The sequence below is a fragment of the Anguilla rostrata genome, chromosome 14, assembly GCF_018555375.3.
Source record: "Anguilla rostrata isolate EN2019 chromosome 14, ASM1855537v3, whole genome shotgun sequence".
NCBI classification, from domain to species: Eukaryota; Metazoa; Chordata; class Actinopteri; order Anguilliformes; family Anguillidae; genus Anguilla; species Anguilla rostrata.
This window is the reverse complement of record NC_057946.1, coordinates 23,327,688-23,350,335: the sequence shown is the minus strand read 5'-3', so window position 1 is coordinate 23,350,335 and position 22,648 is coordinate 23,327,688. Positions and strand designations below refer to the sequence as shown.

The window sequence follows — 22,648 nt, the reverse complement described above, 5'->3', positions numbered from 1 at the left end:
TGAAAACAGGGAGGATGAGGTCTTACTCGCTGCCTGTGACAGGCGTCTCATGCTGAGGGCGGTGAGAGTCTCACAGGCCACAGAGTATGAGCTGCGTATTAATAAAACAATGGGTGGGGGGGGGCTGGGGGCCTATGGGACCGGCGAGCACGGGAGGGGGGGGGAGAAAGCATGAGCCAGAGAGAGAGATACAGAGAGACAGAGAGAGAGAGAGAGAGGGTCGGGAGAGAATGAGCCAGAGAGAGTGATTTTATTCTGTTACTACTGTTGGTCGTCTGATGGTTCACATGTTCCTTGCCATGCTGTAGCAATGCTAATTTTGTCATGTCAATAAAGCAGTTTGAATTTGAGTGAGAGAGAGAGGAAGCAAAAGAGTGAATGAGAAAGAGAAGGAAAAGAGAGAGAGAAATGAGGTGACAAGGGAGAAAGCGAGAAAGAGGAAGCTGGAAAGAAAAAGTGGGAGAAAGTGAGAAGGACAAACAGATAAAGAGGGAAGAGAGAGAGAGAGAGAGGGAGAGAGAGAGAAGGTGGTGAATAATTCAGCGGCGCACGCTCTCAGATTCCTGCACACTTAGCGCTCAGATCACAGCGCTGTTTAATGGGCTGCTTCCGGGCACGGCCAACGAGCGCTCTCATCCCCAAATCAATCAGCCGCCGCCGCCGCCGAGCGGTCCCCACGCCACCGTTCCGTTCTGCCGGACTCCTTTCTGCCCCCACCACCCCGCAGCCCGTATGCGCCCGCTGACCCGGCCTGGGGCGACCGCGGCCGCCCCGCTGCTGTTAGCACTGCATAGGACCGGGCGCTAGCCACTGCTATTAGCACTGTATACGACTGGGCGCTAGCCGCTGCTATTAGCACTGTATACGACTGGGCGCTAGCCGCTGCTATTAGCACTGCATAGGACCGGGCGCTAGCCGCTGCTGTTAGCACTGTATACGACTGGGCGCTAGCCGCTGCTATTAGCACTGCATAGGACCGGGCGCTAGCCGCTGCTGTTAGCACTGCATAGGACCGGGCGCTAGCCGCTGCTGTTAGCACTGTATACGACTGGGCGCTAGCCGCTGCTATTAGCACTGCATAGGACCGGGCGCTAGCCGCTGCTGTTAGCACTGCATAGGACCGGGCGCTAGCCACTGCTATTAGCACTGTATACGACTGGGCGCTAGCCGCTGCTATTAGCACTGTATACGACCGGGCGCTAGCCGCTGCTATTAGCACTGCATAGGACCGGGCGCTAGCCGCTGCTATTAGCACTGTATACGACTGGGCGCTAGCCGCTGCTATTAGCACTGCATACGACCGGGCACTAGCTCTGCAGTTAGCACTGCATAGGACCGGGCGCTAGCCGCTGTTGTTAGCACTGCATAGGACCGGGCGCTAGCCACTGCTGTTAGCACTGCATAGGACCGGGCGCTAGCCACTGCTATTAGCACTGCATACGACCGGGCGCTAACCGCTGCTATTAGCACTGCATACGACCGGGCACTAGCTCTGCTGTTAGCACTGCGTACGACCGGGCACTAGCCGCTGCTATTAGCACTGCGTACGACCGGGCGCTAGCCACTGCTGTTAGCGTTGCGTACGACTGGGCGCTAGCCGCTGCTATTAGCACTGCATACGACCGGGCGCTAGCCACTGCTGTTAGCACTGCGTACGACTGGGCGCTAGCCGCTGCTGTTAGCACTGCATACAACCGGGCGCTAGCCGCTGCTATTAGCACTGCATACGACCGGGCGCTAGCCGCTGCTGTTAGCACTGCATACGACCGGGCATTAGCCGCTGGCCGCTGGGAAATCCCAATCACCCTGGTCCAGATATTAGAATTGGGGGGGGGACCAGTCTCCCTCTCCCCCCATTGAGCCATTTGTGAGAAGAAGCCCAAAGTGAAAGGTGTGTGTGTATGGGTGTGTGTGTGTGTGTGTATGGGTGTGGGTGTGCGTGTGTGGGTGTGTGTCGTAACAGAGGTTGCGGGTTCAAATCCCAACGTGGAGCAATGCTGCTGTACACTCGAGTAAGGTGCTTAACTTCGTGCTTTTACCCGATGTAACCTCTGATAAACGTACCTTCCTCAAGGTTACAGCTGCAGTGTGCTCCTATTCCACAGTCCCCTGCTTCAGAAAAGCTGTACCCCTATCCAATACATATCCAAACAAAGAAAATACTCCACACGTATGGCCACCTCCTCCCAAAAACACGGGCGTCTCTGTTTATTCCACTTCTGCCTGCTGTGCTCTTCAAATTAATGAGTAATTTATGCAAATGTCATAGGATACTAGTAAACGGTATAAAGTCTTTTATTTTTTATAGATGTGTGTGTGTGCGCACTTATGTGTGTTTGTGCAAAATGCTCATATATATAGTATTGCGACTACCAAAGTCAATTTTAACCCAAAACGTTTAACGTGCTCATAAATGCCCACAGGACTGTAATCGTCTCCACACGACTGGTCTCCTGTCTCCACCCCCTACCTGTCCATACAGATGTAGGCGGAGCTTCCAGAGTGGAGTACCTCCTACCCCAGGCCAGCGCTGCTGACAGCAAACAGGCCAATGGGAGGAAAGATGGGCGTGGCCAAACACAAAGCCAGAACTGTCAGCGCGATACAGTGCGCGCATGGCGAGAGGCCATTAGCATGCTGCCCACAGACGCCACATAGCGTTCTAAAAATGCTCCTCTTTCCTGAGGTACGGTTGACCTTGCGAGGAAGCCCGACGCCCAGCGTGCGTTGCCACGGAGATGGCGAAGATCTCAGCGCCGTTTGTCTGTCCTACCTGACCGACAAAGGTGCTGAAGTCAAAGAGGCTTACTCAGAAAAGAGCGGATACTCAGACAAACGTACAAGTGTGTGTGTGTGTGTGTGTGTTCAGTGTGTGAGTGTATGTTCAGTGTGTGTGTGTGCGTGAGTGTGAGTGTGTGTGAGTGTGAGAGTAAGTGTGTGTGAGAGTGTGTGTGTGAGTGTATGTTCAGTGTGTGTGTGTGTGTGTGTATGTGTGTGTGTGAGTGTGAGAGTGAGTGTGTGAGAGTGAGTGCGTGTGTGCACGAGTGTGTGTTCAGGGTGTGCGTGTGTGTGTGTGCGCACTGTGGTTTTTGGGAAGCCATTGCACTAGTCCACACCTCCACCATGGTTCAGCTATCTCTGTGATGCTTAATTCACAAACTCCCTCCACTCACCCCTCCTATCCAACACACTCTCTCTCCCCAAGTCTGATGCAATCCCACACCAACACAGTGTCCCACACACACAAGGCATATGTTACTGTGTGTGTTTTGTGTTCAGTGTATGTGTGTGTGTGTACAGTGTGTGTGTGTGTGTTTTCAGTGTGTGTGATATGTGTGTATTCAGTGTGTGTGTCTGTGTGTCTATTCAGTGTGTGTGTGTGTGTGTGTGTATGTGTATTCAGTGTGTGTGTGTGAGAAAGAGAGTTCTGTGTGTGTGTGTGAGTTCAGTGTGTGTGTGTGTATTCAGTGTGTGTGTGGTGTGAGTGTGTGTGTGAGTGTGTATTCAGTGTGTGTGTGTGTGTGTGTGTGTGTGTGAGTGTGTGTGTGTGTACAGTGTGTGTGTGCATGTGTGAGTGTGTGTGTGTATTCAGTGTGTGTGTCTGTGTGTCTATTCAGTGTGTGTGTGTTTGGTGTGTGTGTGTGTGTATGTGTATTCAGTGTGTGTGTGTGTGAGAAAGAGAGTTCAGTGTGTGTGTGTGGTGTGAGTGTGAGTGTGTATTCAGTGTGTGTGCGCGTGTGTGAGTGTGTGTGTGTGAGAGTGTGTGTCTCCTTCTCTCTCCTCAGGTGCTGTTCAGTAATTCTCTCTGCTGCTCAGTGGTGGACTCAGCAGGAGGGGAGACTGACAGACTCTGCAGACAAAGCTGTCAAACTGGAGAGGAATCAGGTGGTCTAATCCCCCCCCGCCGCCCCCCCTCCCAGCATGGGTCCCGCTAAACCACGGTGCTCTGGGAGCCCCCCCACCCCGAGCTACAGCCCCCACATTCCCTCCACTCCGACGGGGGGTAGAGGTCTTGCCTCCTTTCGTTTTGGGTGGGATCCAATTTTCTGACCCCCGGACTGCCCCTCGAACAACAGAAGCATGGAATGCCCAGGTCCCCCACTGTCCCACAATCCCCACCACCTCCAGGCTCATCGCTGACTCCAGCAATCTGATATCTGCGCCTCCTCTCCTTCCTCCAGCTGTCCTCCTCCTCCCTCATTCCCTCCTCCACGCCCTCTCTCTTTCCTACTCTCTTCTTCCCTGCAGTTTGGCACTTCTGCCAGATCATGCCGAAATGACCCCCCCATCACTCTCCCCTGCTTTCTCAACTCTCCCTCTCTCCCCTCTCTCTCCCTTTCTTCCTCCTGTGTCCCTCTCCCTCTTCCTCTCTCTTTCCCTCTCTCCCCTCCCCATCTCCCTCTCTCCCTCCCCCCTATCCCTCTCTTTCTTCCTCCCTCCTTAGTATATGGACAAACTGCCTTCTACAAAGACACTCACAATATACTACAAAGCATGAAAGACAATAAAGGAATATATTTTAAAATATGCAAAAGTATGCATCACAAGATAATCATAAAATATTACTTAAACACTTTCATGGATACAATTTCAAATTGTATTGAGCAAAATACAGATTTTTGGACATACATTTTGAATTCATACAGTGCCAAGGCCTCCGCTCACTTGTAGAATTCTAAACTGTCTTCAATTTTCCAGCCTTCGATAACATTAAAGATGATAAATAAAATCGGAGACGTCTCAGTAAGTATACTCCTCTGTTCAATATTCATGAACGCCATACAATATTGAAGAGAGACTGCAAACTGCAGTAAAAAAAAAAAGTCAATTACCTCTGATAACCCCAGAACACAACCGGAGGGATATTTACAGAAACAAAAGAGTGCGTTACCATAGAGGGCAGGCTGCCGTGTTGACAGGGCTTGGCGCACCAACATCTATAATAGATAAACTCCGATTTCTCCCAACTGGGGGGTGACACTCAGCAGAATAAACTACTCTGAACACTACTGCATTCACAACCAAATCCCTTCGGTGTATTTTTTCAAACAAAAAAAAACCACACCCTGAAGCCATCTAGTCCCATGGCTAAAAAAACAGGTCCTCTCCCTTTTTAAAAATGTTTTTACTATTGACCAACTAGGTAATGGGTTTCATGGGGCAAAGTCGGGGAGCTGATTGGCTACTTTTTCCTTCCACACTTCAGCTATACATTCAACAAACATTCTCTCTGGTCGACGCCCTCCATGGTCACCGCATGACGTCACCGTGGCAGCGATACGACTGACTGCACGCCGGTCACACAGCTGCCTTTGCAAAGTTCTGCAGCACATCACGACAACGCAGCATCTGAATACAGAACTGCACCTGCATCACAGAACTGCATCTGCATGCAGAGCTGCATCTGTGTACAAAACTGAATCTGCATACAGAACTGCATCTGCATATAGAACTGCATCACAGAGCTGGATCTGCATACAGAACTGCATCTACATACAGAACTGCATCACAGAACTGCATCTGCATACAGAGCTGCATCTGTGTACAAAACTGAATCTGCATACAGAACTGCATCTGCATATAGAACTGCATCACAGAGCTGGATCTGCATACAGAACTGCATCTACATACAGAACTGCATCACAGAAATGCATCTGCATACAGAGCTGCATCTGTGTACAAAACTGAATCTGCATGCAGAACTGCGTCTGCATATAGAACTGCATCTACATACAGAACTGCATCACAGAACTGCATCTGCATACAGAGCTGCATCTGTGTACAAAACTGAATCTGCATACAGAACTGCATCTGCATATAGAACTGCATCTACATACAGAACTGCATCACAGAACTGCATTTGCATACAGAGCTGCATCTGCATACAGAACTGCATCACAGAGCCGGATCTGCATACAGAAGTGCATCTACATATAGAACTGCATCACAGAGCTGCATCTACATACAGAACTGCATCTACATACAGAACTGCATCTGCATACAGAGCTGCATCAGCATACAGAACTGCATCACAGAGCTGGATCTGCATACAGAACTGCATCTACATACAGAACTGCATCACAGAGCTGCACCTGCATACAGAGCTGAATCTGAATACAAAACTGCATCTGCATACAGAACTCCATCACAGAACTGCATCTGCATACAGAGCTGCATCTGCATACAGAACTGCATCACAGAGCTGCATCTACATACAGCACAGCATCACAGAACTGCATCTGCATACAGAACTCCATCACAGAGCTGCATCTACATACAGAACTCCATACAGAGGTGCATCTGCATACAGAACTGGGGACTGCGAGGCCTCACAGGTGGAGCCAGAAATATAACAGAACCAATCAAATGACTTTGCATTCCATGACAAAACCCAGCAATTAGTTGAAACTCAGTAAGTATCCCTGACCTTCAGCACACGCATACTGACCCCGGGCAGGGGACGGGGAGAGGAGGGTAATCGTAGAATAAATCTCCTTCCCCGCTCCTCCAGAAGGAGCAGGAGGCTCTCTCTCTCTCACCTGGCGTTGAGCGGCTTCTCCTCCTCCTCGTACGGCTTGACAAACCACCTGCCGATTCGCACAAAGTCCTTCTCCATCAGGCACCTGCAGGGAGGGGCAGCTCTGTCACCACCGTTAAAGCTCGTTAAAGCTCATTTAACTCTACAAACAATAATAAAATATGCTTATGGGGTTCGCCATATGAAAACGCACTGGTTTATCATCGATCGAATTAAACGGAAAATCCAACTAATGCTTATGGGTTTGGGATATGCACACCCATACCCACGCACTCTCCCTCTTCACATCGTCCCTCTTTTGAGTTTTTAATTTATGCTAACCAATTTGAAATTAAATCCCATAAATTCAGTCAAACACAATCTTGCTCAAGATTCCATAATTAAGGGGACTGGCTTATTGTTAATTTCGAGCAGGAATTTCAAGGCAACATCAGACTCTGTTCGAAAGTGAAGGTCCTCTATTTTCTTATTTAAATGCTTCAGAGACAATAAGGATGGAGTCTTCTGTGAAGGGGAAGACTTTGACATCTTTTACAAGCGGCTTTTTTGTGAAAGGTCATATCCAGCCACAATAAAGAGTCCATACAAAAAAGAAAAATGAATTAGTCTTGGACCCAAATTCTAATTCAAACATGCTCATTCTGTTTAACTACTGTTCAGCAAATCTGTTAATCAAAATTCTAAATATAAATGAGACGTGCCTTTTAAGTTCACGGTCAAAAGGAAACGGAAGGAAAATCTGAACACACATCAGCGTAATTACGGAGGCCAGAATTCGTAGCCTCGCTTGCCGATTGAAAAACGTGAAATGGGGACTGAGTCCCAAACGTTTTCATTAGTGTGAGCCGAAGGGTCCCTCTGAAAGAACTCCACACCCTTTGGTCCTCAAATAGTCGCTGATCTAAAGGTCAGGCACTTTACAGAGCCCTTAAATAGCTTGGGCTCTCTAGGGCCTTGCTTTCCTGCTCCAAGCCCTCTGGTATTGCCCTTTTAGGTCTAATCTGCTGGTACGCCAGTAGGCCTTGGGTTCAGTTCCCAGGGTGACGCCACTGAAGCACATTAGAACGAGGTACACAAACCGGCAATGCACCAAACAAAGGGGTCGCTAATGTTTACAAAGCTTAAGTAACTCAAAGCACTGAGGTAAAACCGTACTTCACGTATTTCACCATGTGTTTCATGCGATGGTGGGGGTGGGGCAAAGTTTGTGATGTCATAAAAGGTTCCCAGTGGCTCATGGGAGGTGTAGTTGCGAGAGACGTACCTCTCCAGCAGGTTGTGGATGGCTTTGAACAGAAGGGTCCGGCATTCGTAGGACAGCCCGTTCTCCCACAGACCTTCATCCTCAACTGGAAGCACAAGCAGAGGAAGGACATTAAAGGTTAAAGGTTAAGAAACAGTTAAGGTTCAATACATATCAGGATTTATTATAGTATGCAAGCCCATACAGTCCGCACACTCGCATATAACACTGTTAGTCAGACCACATACATACACACTTGTGTTGATACACACTCATGCACACACACACAAACACAAGACAGTTTGTGCAGCACTTTTTTCGTGTGAGGGCATTCCACCCAAACAAAGCCCCCCCCCAAGTCCCAGTAGGGCTGCAGACTCATCCACAGCACTAAAACTACATTACCCAGCTACTCATGGTCTTAAATGAGCCTTGGGTTCAGATTCCCTGCTAGTCTGTTCTGAGCGTGTCAGTGCTAATCCCCCCTGGAGCAGAGGTGAGTCGCCCTCGCTTGCTCGCTTGCACACACACACACACACACACACACACACACACACACACACACACACCTCTACACAGCTTAAATGAGCATCCTTATAAATCGGCACACTCACACTCTCTTTAACACACACACACACACACGTACATACAGTTCCTTTCACACACACATACTCACTCTCTCTTTCACTCATTCACACACACATGCATGCATACACACACACACACATTTAAAGGGATCTCTCTAACAGAAAAAAGGAGGAAATGGGCAGTATTCAGTCAGTTAGGTAGCCAATAAGATCAAATCTGACACAGCGAGGGAGGGGCAGGGGGGCCAATGACATCATCCCGATCTGCGTACGCTTCCAGCAGGTGGTCTGAACTGCTGTGCAATCACACAACCTGCCTGTCTGCATGTGTGTGTGTGTGTGTGTGTGCCTGAGTGTGTGTCTGTCTGTCTGCATGTGTGAGTGTGTGTGTCTGTCTGTCTGCATGCGTGTGTTTGTGTGTGTGTGTGACTGTGTGTGTCTGCATGTGTGTGCCTGTGTGTGTGTCTGTCTGTCTGCATGTGTGAGTCTGTCTGTCTGCATGTGTGTTTGTGTGTGTGTGTGACTGTGTGTGTGTCTGCATGTGTGTGCTTGTGTGTGTGCCTGTGTGTGTGTCTGTCTGTCTGCATGTGTGTGCTTGTGTGTGCGCCTGTGGGTGTGTGTGACTGTGTGTGTGTGTCTGTCTGCATGTGTGAGTGTGTCTGTCTGTCTGTCTGTCTGCATGTGTGAGTGTGTCTGTCTGTCTACATGTATTTGTGTGTGTGCATGTGTGTGTGTTTGTGTGCATGAGTGTGTGTGAGTACAGACTCAGTGTTTTTACAATATTACCAATGCTCAAACCTCTGTATCCTTTGTTCTCTTTCAGCACCTGGGGGTGGGGGGGGGGGGCTGAGAATGACTGTAGGTGGGTGTTCTATGTATCTACTCTAAGGCAATGCAGTGAAAGGGACTTGGGATGGGGGAGGGGCTGACAGCCTGAGGGGGGGTGGGGGGGTGGGGGGGCAGGATTTCAGTTATGTTCTTTTTCTGTTGATGTTTTTTTTTCACGCAGAGAGTGAATGAAATTTCCTTACTCGCCAGAATTCCCCTGTAACCATGGCAACACTGGCTGTAAGAACACAGTTCCCCCAACATCCAACTCCTCCACCCCCCCCCACCCCACCCGCACCCCTACCCCCACCCACCCAACCCTCCATCACTTTCCCTTCCTGTCCTCCCCTCCTCCTGCTCCGAGCCCCCCCTCTCTCCGCCCCCCCCTCCTTGTGCTCTTGCCAGCTCTGGGGCTCAGACAGGAAGCTCAGCTCCAGCCAGATATTCTACAGGGAAGACGAGCTCCATGAGCGGAATGCCAAGTCTCAGGAAAAATCCAGCTCATTAGCTCTCCCGCCTTCTCCTCGATCCCCCTCTTCTGCTCTCCGTCCTGCAGGTCTTCATCTACGGGGTCTACCACCCACCCACCTCCACTTCATCACCCACCCCGCCCCCACCCACTATCCACTACATGAGCCCCGCACTCTCTAACCTACACCCTCACTCTCTAACCTACACCCTCCTGCCATAACCTACACCCTCACTCCCCAACCTACGCCCTCACTCTCTAACCTACACCCTCCTGCCATAACCTACACCCTCACTCCCTAACCTATGCCCCCACTCTCTAACCTACACCCTCACTCCCTAACCTATGCCCCACTCTCTAACCTACACCCTCACTCCCCAACCTACGCCCTCACTCTCTAACCTACACCCTCCTGCCATAACCTACACCCTCACTCCCTAACCTATGCCCCCACTCTCTAACCTACACCCTCACTCCCTAACCTACGCCCTCACTCTCTAACCTACACCCTCCTGCCATAACCTACACCCTTACTCCCTAACCTATGCCCTCACTCTCTAACCTACACCTTCCCACCCTAATCTATGACCCCGCTCTCTAACCTACATCCTCACTCCCTAACCTATGCCCTCACTCTCTAACCTACACCCTCCCACCCTAACCTATGCCCCCACTCTCCAACCTACATCCTCCTGCCATAACCTACACCCTCACTCCCTAACCCATGCCCTCACTCTCTAACCTACACCCTCCCACCCTAACATATGCCCCCACTCACCAACCTACATCCTCCTGCCATAACCTACACCCTCACTCCCTAACCTGTGCCTCACTCTCTAACCTACATCCTCCCACCCTAACATATGCCCCCACTCACCAACCTACATCCTCCTGCCATAACCTACACCCTCACTCCCTAACCTATGCCCTCACTCTCTAACCTACATCCTCCCACCCTAACTTACGCCCTCACTCTCAAACCTACACCCTCCCACCCTAATCTATGACCCCGCTCTCTAACCTACATCCTCACTCCCTAACCTACTTCCCCACTCTCTAACCTACACGGCAAATTCTCTAAGCTATGCCCCCACTCTCTAAGCTATACCCCACCTCCTAACCTACACCTCATCCTCTAACGTACACCCTCACACCTAACCTAGACCCCCATCCTCTAACTCACACCCTCACATCAAACCTACACCCCCATCCTCTATCCTACAACCTCCATACATACCCTATCCTACACCCGCAGGGAATGTTCTCAGAAAACGCTTCATTATTTTTTGCCTGCTTAAGAAACTGAACGCCCCTCTTCCTTTTCCATGATTGGCTGGAGCGACAGCCAGTCTCTTTGTTTCAGAAAAGCGTTAAGATCATTTTCAAACCGAGCACATCGCATGTACCTGCCAGGCTGACATCACAAGAGAGAGACAGACACAGAATCCCTGACTACGCCTGCTTCTATCCATTCAAATGAAAATCATTTGCAAATTTTCAGGTGGATGTTTTGCAGCTATTGCATTACATTACAGGCATTTGGCAGACACTCTTATCCAGTGCTACCAACACAACATTATCACATAGCATTTACATTGCATCCATTTATACAGCTGGATATATACTAAAGCAATGGAGGTTAAGCACCTTGCTCAAGGGTACAATGGCAGTGTCCTACCTGGGAATCGAACCTGGGACCTTTAGGTGACAAGACCAGTTCCCTACCCATTATACTGCCACCCATTGCATCACGATTTGGAGCAAATCCAGGGCCAGGAAGCATTCAGATCAAATTAAATTACATTACATTAAATTTAGCAAAGGCTGATATCCAAAGGAACTGAGAGCATTGGAGATACATAACTGCATCCACCTGCCTAATACGAGAAATAGAGAGTCAGAATTTCCAATTTCATGCATTGCCATCAGGAGAAAATTAGTTTCACAGCTAACGTACAAGTAACGTTAACGTAACGTGAGTCTACGTGTTTGCACAGGGAGAAAACAACAACTCACTCTGCACATTCCAACAAACAAATAATCTACACGTCCATTTTTCTTTTTCAGACCACACCTGGAAAGTGTTCAGTTAAAACAGAGGTCGGGCATTAAGGAATAAGTTCTGAGTTCTGATACTTCTGAGTTTCTTGTCTTTGTATTTTTCTTTAGTGAATCTTGTGCAACAGCGTTTGTTTTTCCCTGCTCCTTGATTCGCAACTCATTTAACAGTTTGTTTTGTTTTTTATTCACGACCTTTCATTAAACGGCACTTTTGTTTTGCATCATTTATTTTTAGCAATGATTCAATTTAAACAATAAGGTGTTCTTTCATGAACTTTTTGAGCGAATGTGCTTGCTTGTTCGTCCGAGGTGGTCAACCTGTAAGCCCCCCCAAGGGGTTTTCCAACCACCTGTTCGTATAAATGTACAAAAAGCGTGTTCCGCCGCGTGTATTGGATTGCTCAGGCGGTTTACTGCGCGCGGCGCAAAGCTCTCCTCGAAGCGGTCGGCCCCGCGGCGGCGCGCCCCGGCTCGTCCGGTTCGGTGAAAACGCTTTTACGGCAGGAGCTCGCGGGCTCATCCGACACAGACCAACGCAAACGGACTGATCCCGGGAAACCACCTGGGACCCGGCCCAAGCCAGCCAGCCTTACGTCAAACCTTACAAGCGCTAAAACGCTCTGGAATAAAGCATCCGAGACACCGTCATAAACTACAACGAGACGGGAGGACTTACTTATAAACTACAGTGAGACAGGAGAAGTTCATTATAAACTACAGTGAGACAGGAGAAGTTCATTATAAACTACAGTGAGACAGGAGGAGTTTGTTATAAACTACAGTGAGACAGGAGAAGTTCATTATAAACTACAGTGAGACAGGAGGAGTTCATTATAAACTACAGTGAGACAGGAGGAGTTCGTTATAAACTACAGTGAGACAGGAGGAGTTCATTATAAACTACAACGAGACAGGAGGACTTACTTATAAACTACAGTGAGACAGGAGGAGTTCATTATAAACTACAGTGAGACAGGAGGAGTTCATTATAAACTACAGTGAGACAGGAGGAGTTCATTATAAACTACAGTGAGACAGGAGGAGTTCATTATAAACTACAGTGAGACAGGAGGAGTTCATTATAAACTACAGTGAGACAGGAGGAGTTCGTTATAAACTACAGTGAGACAGGAGGAGTTCGTTATAAACTACAGTGAGACAGGAGGAGTTCGTTATAAACTACAGTGAGACAGGAGGAGTTCGTTATAAACTACAGTGAGACAGGAGGAGTTCATTATAAACTACAGTGAGACAGGAGGAGTTCATTATAAACTACAGTGAGACAGGAGGAGTTCATTATAAACTACAGTGAGACAGGAGGAGTTCATTATAAACTACAGTGAGACAGGAGGAGTTCATTATAAACTACAGTGAGACAGGAGTTCATTATAAACTACAGTGAGACAGGAGGAGTTCATTATAAACTACAGTGAGACAGGAGTTCATTATAAACTACAGTGAGACAGGAGAAGTTCATTATAAACTACAGCGGGACAGGAGAAGTTCGTTATAAACTACAACGAGACAGGAGGAGTTCATTATAAACTACAGTGAGACAGGAGTTCATTATAAACTACAGTGAGACAGGAGAAGTTCATTATAAACTACAGTGAGACAGGAGGAGTTCATTATAAACTACAGTGAGACAGGAGGAGTTCATTATAAACTACAGTGAGACAGGAGGAGTTCATTATAAACTACAGTGAGACAGGAGAAGTTCATTATAAACTACAGTGAGACAGGAGGAGTTCATTATAAACTACAGTGAGACAGGAGAAGTTCATTATAAACTACAGTGAGACAGGAGGAGTTCATTATAAACTACAGTGAGACAGGAGGAGTTCATTATAAACTACAGGAACAGGGAGAAGTTCATTATAAACTACAGTGAGACAGGAGGAGTTCATTATAAACTACAGTGAGACAGGAGGAGTTCATTATAAACTACAGTGAGACAGGAGGAGTTCATTATAAACTACAGTGAGACAGGAGGAGTTCATTATAAACTACAGCGGGACAGGAGAAGTTCGTTATAAACTACAACGAGACAGGAGGACTTACTTATAAACTACAGCGGGACAGGAGGAGTTCATTATAAACTACAGCGGGACAGGAGAAGTTCGTTATAAACTACAACGAGACAGGAGGACTTACTTATAAACTACAGTGAGACAGGAGGAGTTCATTATAAACTACAGTGAGACAGGAGGAGTTCATTATAAACTACAGTGAGACAGGAGGAGTTCGTTATAAACTACAGTGAGACAGGAGGAGTTCATTATAAACTACAACGAGACAGGAGGACTTACTTATAAACTACAGCGGGACAGGAGGAGTTCATTATAAACTACAGTGAGACAGGAGGAGTTCGTTATAAACTACAGTGGGACAGGAGGAGTTCATTATAAACTACAACGAGACAGGAGGACTTACTTATAAACTACAGTGAGACAGGAGGAGTTCATTATAAACTACAGTGAGACAGGAGGAGTTCATTATAAACTACAGTGAGACAGGAGGAGTTCATTATAAACTACAGTGAGACAGGAGGAGTTCATTATAAACTACAGTGAGACAGGAGGAGTTCATTATAAACTACAGTGAGACAGGAGGAGTTCATTATAAACTACAGTGAGACAGGAGGAGTTCATTATAAACTACAGTGAGACAGGAGAAGTTCATTATAAACTACAGTGAGACAGGAGGAGTTCATTATAAACTACAGTGAGATAGGAGAAGTTCATTATAAACTACAGTGAGACAGGAGGAGTTCATTATAAACTATTGCAAGACAGGACCAGTTCATATACCACTCTCTTTATCTGGAAAGCAACATTTAGGAAAGCTGTTTCATAAATGAAGCTTATTATTGCAAGCTTCTTATTAAAAATGAAAAACCTACTAGTATTTCCATATACAAGTGGAACACATTGAAAATATATGTAGGTGAAAGACATCACCAATATACAACAGAACATTGCAGTATATGTATAGTAAAATATACAAAAATACTGAAGCATTTAGATATCGTGACTCTTTATTTTTAAAGATAAAACATGTAATATTTTTTTTTATTATATCCATATATTTACAATATATTGCAGCATAAACCATGTCTCTCATAACAGGGAAATGTTAATGCGGGTTTGTGAAACGCCTTAAAATCGGGCCAGACTTCCAGGTAGGAAGTGACCGTGTAAACAGTCCTCTGAAGGCGGGAGAAGCCGCTCTGAACGTCCTGTAGCAGGAGCCTTCCAGCGAGGGCGAGCAGGGCGTCTCTCTCCGGCACTGCAGCAGAAGCAGAGCTCAACAGCGTAAATAATATATGAGCTACCTAAGCGCTAATAATGCGAGAGCCAGCGAAGCACAGCTGCAATTCAAATCCAACCGTAGTAAAATTACGCACGTAAGTCCACGCATAAAAAAAATAGCGAGCAGGGCTGAAAACAAATACATAACTGAGTCCTCTCACAGCTCTGCTGTAAAATCATTTTGTCGGCACATTTGTAGAGTTCATGGATCCCCCCCCCCACCCCCACCCCCCAGTCACCCTTATCTGAATATCCCAATCAGAACTATAGGTCCATCTCACTGCTGAAACACTCGTTGACAATTTGGGTGGGAAGGGCCAGCATGCGCATTTTTTTCAAAAATTTCTGCAGTTTGTCACATATTTTCCGCTCTTCGTGTCAACAGCACAATGCAGCCATGACAGCTTAAGCAGACAGACTGCGCATACCCCACTAACCAGAGGAGGCGCTCATGAGCAGTTGGAGGGACAGGGGTCCCAGCGCTGCTTGGGTTCCAAATTTGACCCGGTGCACACCGTGCACACAAGCATCAGCTGCACACCCCGCTCAGGGTCATCTGGGGACTGATCCAAAATTAGAGCTCAGTTTTACTGTGAAAAACCCAGGACAGACACCATAGTGACAGAGACAAGACAGCGAGAAGTCACAGAAAAATGTCACACATTTCTGATGAACAGCTTTGAACTCAACCGCAAGAACGGGATGAAAACCTTGTTATGCAATGTCACACATTTTTGACCACACGGTTTTCAAAAGGGGGACTTCTTTATAAAGCGTTAAAAAGTAGGAGTGCAGGTGGGTGGGAGAGTGTGTCTGAGAATCGCCCCCTACTGACCATTCAGAGTAGTGTCCCCAATAACTTCTGCCTTCTGTAACTGCATCAGCACTGCGCGACAGGGCGCTGAAACGCGATTGGCCCGTGGTTCAAGGCAAGGAAACGCAATTGGGCCATGGTTCTGGGTGCTGGAACATGATTGGGCCATGATTCTGGGCACTGGAATGCAATTGGGCGGTGGTTCTGGTCATTGGGACACAATTGAGCTGTGGTTCTGGGTGCTGGCACGCAATTGGGCCGTGGTTCTGGGTGCTGGAATACGATTGGGCCATGGTTCTGGGTGCTGGAATACGATTGGGCCATGGTTCTGGGTGCTGGAATACGATTGGGCCATGGTTCTGGGTGCTGGAATACGATTGGGCCATGGTTCTGCTTAGCTTCCCGGGCACCGGAGCAGAACAGATGGATGCTGAACGAACATCTCAGCAGCTTCTCTGTGATTGACAGAGATTGATTTTCCGAAGGGAGGGACAAAGAGAGGGAGGGATGGAGAACAGAGAGAGGGAGGGGGGATGGAGGGATAGAGAGGGAGGGAAGGACAGAGGGATAGAGGGAGGGAGGGACAGACGGATCAAGAAGGAAGAGTGGGAGGGAAGAATGGAGTGATATAGAGAGAGGGAGAGATGGGGGGAGGGAAGGAGGAACAGAGGGATAAAGGGAGGGATGGATGAATAGAGGGAGGGATGGAGGGAAGGACAGAGGGAGGGAATTACACTGTTCTTTCAATTCGGCACTGAAGTTTTCAGTCTTTGGATACACATGAGAGATACAGATACAGAGGTAAGAAGGAGCAGGGGCGTGTGAGAGAGAGAGAGAGCATGTGTGCCTATTATGTGAGCATGATGTGATGGCTTTGGTCACGGTGATGCTGTAAACATGTTTATTTCATAAGCCCTGCCCCCTCTCCACACAGCCACTCAGCTGCTGCTTGGTCCCAACACAAACAAGCTCTGATAGAACTGGGTCGCGTCTCCCACCCTCTGCCCAGCCCTGCACCAGCTCCCTGCCACCACCAGGGGGAGCCCACACCAGCCCCAGCTGTACACAAAGGCTGCCTTTCACTTAAACAGGGGGAGACCCTGCTTAACTACAGCCTCAGTGCGTGTATGTGTGTGTGTGCATATATGTGTGTGTGTGTGAGCGTGCGTGTGTGCGTGCGTGTGTGTGTGTGTGAGAAGGAGGAGTTGTTGGCAGGCAGTTGCAATTTCCTCTCTTGCTTTATTTTTACTGAATTAATTCATGTTTGTTGAACTTAAGAATTAAGAGTTAAGAATTATAAAATGTGTGTGTGTGTGTGTGTGCGTGTGTGCGCGTGCGTGTGTGTGCACGCACAGTCTCTGTCTGCAGCTGACGACAGGCACAGATTAGTCTCGTCTGGGCGAATCACATGTTTATTAATGATCCTGCGATAAGGACACAAAGGATGAGACACATACATCTCATGGACAAGACATGTATGCATAGCGCCCAGAGCTCAGAGGTTGGGCCAAATCTCCATTCTGGTGGACTGAAAGAGGGTATTACGGGTGTGAGTGGGGGGCAGGGGGTGGGGGGAATGCAATAAAGTTCTCTGGGGTGAATGTTTTCAGTCTGTTTTGTACCGCTTGGCTGGAGAAAGTGTATAAGTAAACGCATGCAACACAACCCCCACTCCCCCCACACCCCCACCCGGGAATCTAGATGCCTTCCTGTCAGAAACAGGAAGTTATGTCATAACCAACATAAAATTTAGTGAGATTCATGAGTTGCGCTCATTCAGGAGCACTGAAAGGGGTCAAAGTTCACAGCTCCTAGGAAACACTAAACCTGATCATCAAGAATGAGTTCCACAGCTGAGTTCAGCAGTACGAGCTGAGATAAGAGTTCCAGGTGAATTTCCGGATGACTGAAAAAAAAAAAGCACAGATCTGTAAGTAATGAAGGCCTCTATGGTCATGAGTTCGGGAAACTCAGCCGATCATAATAATGAAGAGGTCTATGGTCACGAGTTCGGGAAACTACACCGTGACATTTTCTGCCTCCAAAAAATGTCATTTACTTTTTCGCAAACCACACAACAAAGGCAGGTAACCTTCAGCATTAGAAACCGAACCGATTTCACACTGCGCTGTTCCGGCTAACGAGACGAGGTTTCACACCTGTTCATCCTTCAGAAACGATGATCGCTAACACAATAATCAACGTAGCAAAAGCACACCGCCGCGCGCCCCGGAGAGCTAACAGGTAGCTCGCTGCAGAGCTCGAGGGGAAAGCCTCACACGATAATTGCAGGCTACAGTTTGACAGTTTGCCTGAGCGGGTACCTGCATACGAACGGTGCTGTTACTGCGGAGCGTATGCGCAGGCTGCGCAGGCTTGCGCATTCAGTTTGGCTACGATCTGCGCGCCGCGAGCGCACTGGCCCAACCGCGACGCGAACTACGCCCGCAAGTGACCCAGCGTAGAGAGAGAGAGTGAGAGAGAGAGTGAGAGGGGGACAGAGAGAGTGAGAGAGGGAGAGAGAGTGAGAGTGTGAGAGATTGAGTGAGAGAGAGTGAGAGAGATAAAGTGAGAGTGAGTTAGTAAGAAGGAGAGAGAATGAGCGTGAGAGCGAGTGAGAGAAAGGGAGAGAGAATGAGAGAGATAGAGAGTGTGAGAGAGTGAGTGAGAGGGAGACAGAAAGAGCGAGAGAGAGTGAGTGAGAGGGAGAGAGAGGGAAAGAGAGCATGCAGATGGTCAAGGCGGCGTTCATGCTGACCACAGCTTTCGCCTTCCCAGCCAATCAAGACCATGAGGATGACTGGGCTGGGGTCAAAGGTCAGGGACGAGGGCGACCTCTGCCCTCCCTGCCGAGAGGGCCGGCACAGGGAGAGGAGCAGCGGTAGCCCCCTGGTGCTAGCGCCCGCGAGCATCTGCTGTCCCCCTCGCCCCCCCCACAAACCCCCCCACCCACCCCAGGCCAAGCCAGAGCCCGGAACCTCCCTGCCAAGCCGCTACGTTGCCACGGCGTCTCTTCAGCCAAAGCACTGGACAGAGGAAGGAGGCGTGCCGTACTGCGGCTGAAAAAAATGCGACCGGTTCCTTGAAATCTCTGGTGAACTTCGGTGCTTTTCTTCTCGTCCGCCGTTGCTGGAGGATATTGACAGTGACAGCCTGCGTTGCTGTCTGCTGCCACTAGGGGGAGCGGAGCTGCGAGCCCGACCTTCGCAGAAGGGAGAGCAGCGAAGCAAAAAAACGGACTGCGGGCGTGGAAGCCCTGCCAGACTGTCAAAGCTCTGAGTGCTCTGAACCTCGCTGATGGATTGGGTGCAACAGGAGACTGTGTGCAACCAGTACAAAAGAGGGGGGGGGTAGAGAGAGGGAGAGACAGAGAGAGAGAAAGAGAGGGAAAGAGGGAGAGAAGGAAGAAAGACACAGACAGAGAGAAAGGGGGAGAGAAGGAAGAAAGACACAGACAGAGAGAAAGAGGGGGAGAAGGAAGAAAGACACAGACAGAGAGAAAGAGGGGGAGAGGGGCAAGAGAGCGAGACTATGTATGTGTGTGTGTGTGTGTGTGAGAGAGAGAGATGGAAAAAGAGAGAAGAAGAGGTGAGAGAGAGGGAAAGAGAGGGAGAGAGAGCATGAGAAAGGGAGAGTGTGTGTATGTGAGAGAGAGAGAGAGAGAGGGAGAGAAAAAGAAGGCAAAAAAAGAAAGAAATGCGAAGAAATCTGGAGTCAATTACAGTGAGCAGTTACATAGTTTTCTGGGTGAGTCAGGCGAGGGGGGGGGTGTGGGGGGGGGGCGAGTTTACGCTCTGAATTCCCTGCTCCTGGCAGCTACACAGCCCTCTCTGCCTGGGGAGTCATGTTACAGCGTTTTTACACTGCCCCCCCCCCCTTCGGCTGAGAAAGGACAAGCTTCCACTCGATCACTCCCAATCCCCACCCCCGCCCCCCCCCCCCCCCCCCCACCCCCCACCCCCCCCCCCCCCCCCCCCACCCCACCCGCTTGCACAGGCTCCTCTGTGCGGCCGAGCCCCCAGACAAACCCCAAACCCGCTCCCCGCTGACCCCTCGCCCCCTTCACCCCCCCCCCCCCCCCGCCCCGGCATGACTCGACCGGCACTGCGGCGTCGCGCGTACACATGTGGGCGTCGTCAGGCCGACGGCTCCGCCCCCTCACCTCTGAGTCCCTGCTAACCGGAGGGCGTAGCGGTCGCTCTGTTTACCTTAGAAACGGCGGGCCGAGGGCGCCAGCTTGTGGCCAAGCTGACCGGCGCGGGCCCGGGGAATGCTAACAACCCCCCCCACCCCCTCAACACCACACCCCACCCCCAGGTCAAGAGGCCCGGGCAACACAACACACACACTCTACAGGCCCCCACAGCGCTAATAGCACAGAATGCTAATTACCATCGACTGATTACACAACGTCTTCTGCTCCTCACCGGTACGACCATTATTATCGGAACCCTTCCAACGACAACAATATTGACACTAACTTTGGTAATATTAGGTATATTAGAATACAATTAGAACAACAATGGCTTTCCACCACACCATTTTACCGGAAGTCCAATGAAGTTCCGCGACTTTCCTCGCTGCGTAGCATTTATCATTACGAGCCGCCCGAAAGATCAGGGAATATTAATCTCTGAAAAGCACTGATAAAAAAAGCACTCCCTAAGAACGCCACGAAGTCCCATCATCCCCTTAACAACGGGTATCCGCAGAGGGAGCGCATTGGCCGCAGGTCCAACGAGGCCACGCCCCTCTCAGGCCCACACTCCCCCTCTGACAGACACGCGGGGCAGTCAGGTCCGACGGTCCGGGGCTTTCCAAAGAACGCCAGTCGGCGCGTTTGTGCGAGGGCGATCCAACGTGAACCACGCGTTCGAACCCTGGAGCGAGAGGACCCGGCTGTGGAAACGCGTCTGCAGGTGAACGCAGTTCATACGTCACATGACAGGCGTGAAGCGCCTCGCTCAGGGGTACAACGCCAGTGCCCTAACCCGGGAATCGAACCCGCGACCTTTAGGTTACAAGACCAGCTCCTTACCCGTTGTACTACATTGTCTCCCATAGACCTTCCACCCAGCATAACTTTTCCGCTTTTTTGCAAGGAGGGGAGAGGGAAGATCATCTTGCAGCCCATCTCGGTTCCATTTTCCCCCCAATATCGGCCCGAAACTGGTTTTTATTTTCCCATTTCTCAGCCTGGCGGCCCCCCCGCCGAGCCGCGGCGCGAAGCAAATTGATTGAAAAGGCGCTGGACCCGCACGCGGTACAGAGAACGCTGACGGGGGGTGGGGGGGACGGACAGTCGGTCTGCCAGTCGGACGGACGCACGGACAGACGGACGCTGGCGTTGCCGGAGGCGGCCTTCCCCGCGGCTCGCCGCTTCCCCGCGGAGCCCGGCGCTGAGTCGCTGAAGCGTGAGCGTGGCTTCGCCTCGAGGATCGCAGGAAGGCCCGAGAAGCAGCTGAGGAGAAGCAGTAAAGCAGCCCTGAGCTGGCCTGCGTGGCCAACGAGTTCTTCTCAACCCCGTGAAGAGTAGGCTTTCTCCAGAATGTTCTTTTCCAAAAATCTACGTCAGTGTTCTAGAACTCCATCGCTTTCATTTACCAGTAGTGACTGCTACATCAGCATTCGAATGTTCCGCTAAGAACACTCCAGTCGCATATTTGTGACCTCACACCTTGAAGGGTTACATCACAACAGCCACCGACCTCTTTCCTGGAATGTTCCATCACAATCCTAAGTCGGTGTTCTAGAACTCCATTGCTTTCAGTTACCAGTAGTGATTGCTACATCAGCACTTGAATGTTCCACTAAGAACACTACAGTCGCATATTTGTGACCTCACACTTTACAGCCACCGAACCTCCTGCCGGCGCTGCAGACGGACGCTAAGCAAGCGAACGGAAAATAATTACAACTCCGCTTGAGCCAACAGTCAGGATGAAAAAACACGAGTGAACGCATTCTGACTTCCCAGTTCTGTCCAAATTTCAGACGAAACCGCAAATTTAAACGGTCTATCAGCAAACTCATCATCGCAGCATCCAGCGAGCGCACAAAGGCGCAAATATGTACCCGGGCAATTCAAACACAGCATCAAACATCTTCTCTCTCTCTCTCTCTCTCTCTGCCATCCTCTCTTCGTCGGCTCTCTCGTCCTTCTCCTCTCTCTCTCCTCTCTCCTCGCTCTCCTCTCTCTCCTCTCTCTTCTTCTCTCTCTGCACAGCGTCTTCGTGGCGGTGAAGTTTTCCGGCTGCCAGTCCTGACTGAACCTGACTGAGTAAAGCTGCGTCAGGCCATTTATCCACCTCAGTCACCTCTCAATCTGTCAGTCCATCAGTCAGTCTATCAATCTGCCCATTTTGCGCTGCGCCATTTATATCCAGGCGCTGACACGGAGCTTCACAGTGGACACAATTAGCGGGTTGTGAACCCACAACCACCTTGCCACCATGACCCCGAAACAAATTCACACACTGCCCACAAGAACACACACACACAAGCCACACCACACACACTGGCCATATTTCACACACTGCCCACAAGAACACACACACACACAACCCACACCACACACACAGGCCATATTGCACACACGGCTCACAAGCACACACACACACACGGGCCATATTGCGCAAAACATCACAGCACCCACACATCGTGCAAACGGCGAGCGCTCGATGCCATTTTCCGCTGTCGATTTTTTTGCTTGAACACGCTCACAGCAACCGCCACCCGGTTTTCAGCTGAAGATTCTCGAACACGTTCGCAGTGCTCACGGCACGCGGATAAAAGTC

At 49.6% G+C, this 22,648-nt stretch overlaps 1 protein-coding gene across 1 annotated transcript in view; it reads right to left on the bottom strand.

Moving 5' to 3' along the window:
* The window catches only part of LOC135239212 (mediator of RNA polymerase II transcription subunit 13-like), an 86,075-nt gene that overhangs the window by 28,401 nt on the left and 35,026 nt on the right, over positions 1-22,648 (bottom strand). Inside the window, exons 3-4 of the mRNA XM_064307733.1 lie at positions 7,803-7,887; positions 6,540-6,623 (exon numbers count right to left, since the gene is read on the bottom strand). Of these exons, the coding sequence (XP_064163803.1) occupies positions 6,540-6,623; positions 7,803-7,887 (169 nt within the window). The remainder of the gene's footprint in view (positions 1-6,539; positions 6,624-7,802; positions 7,888-22,648) is intronic.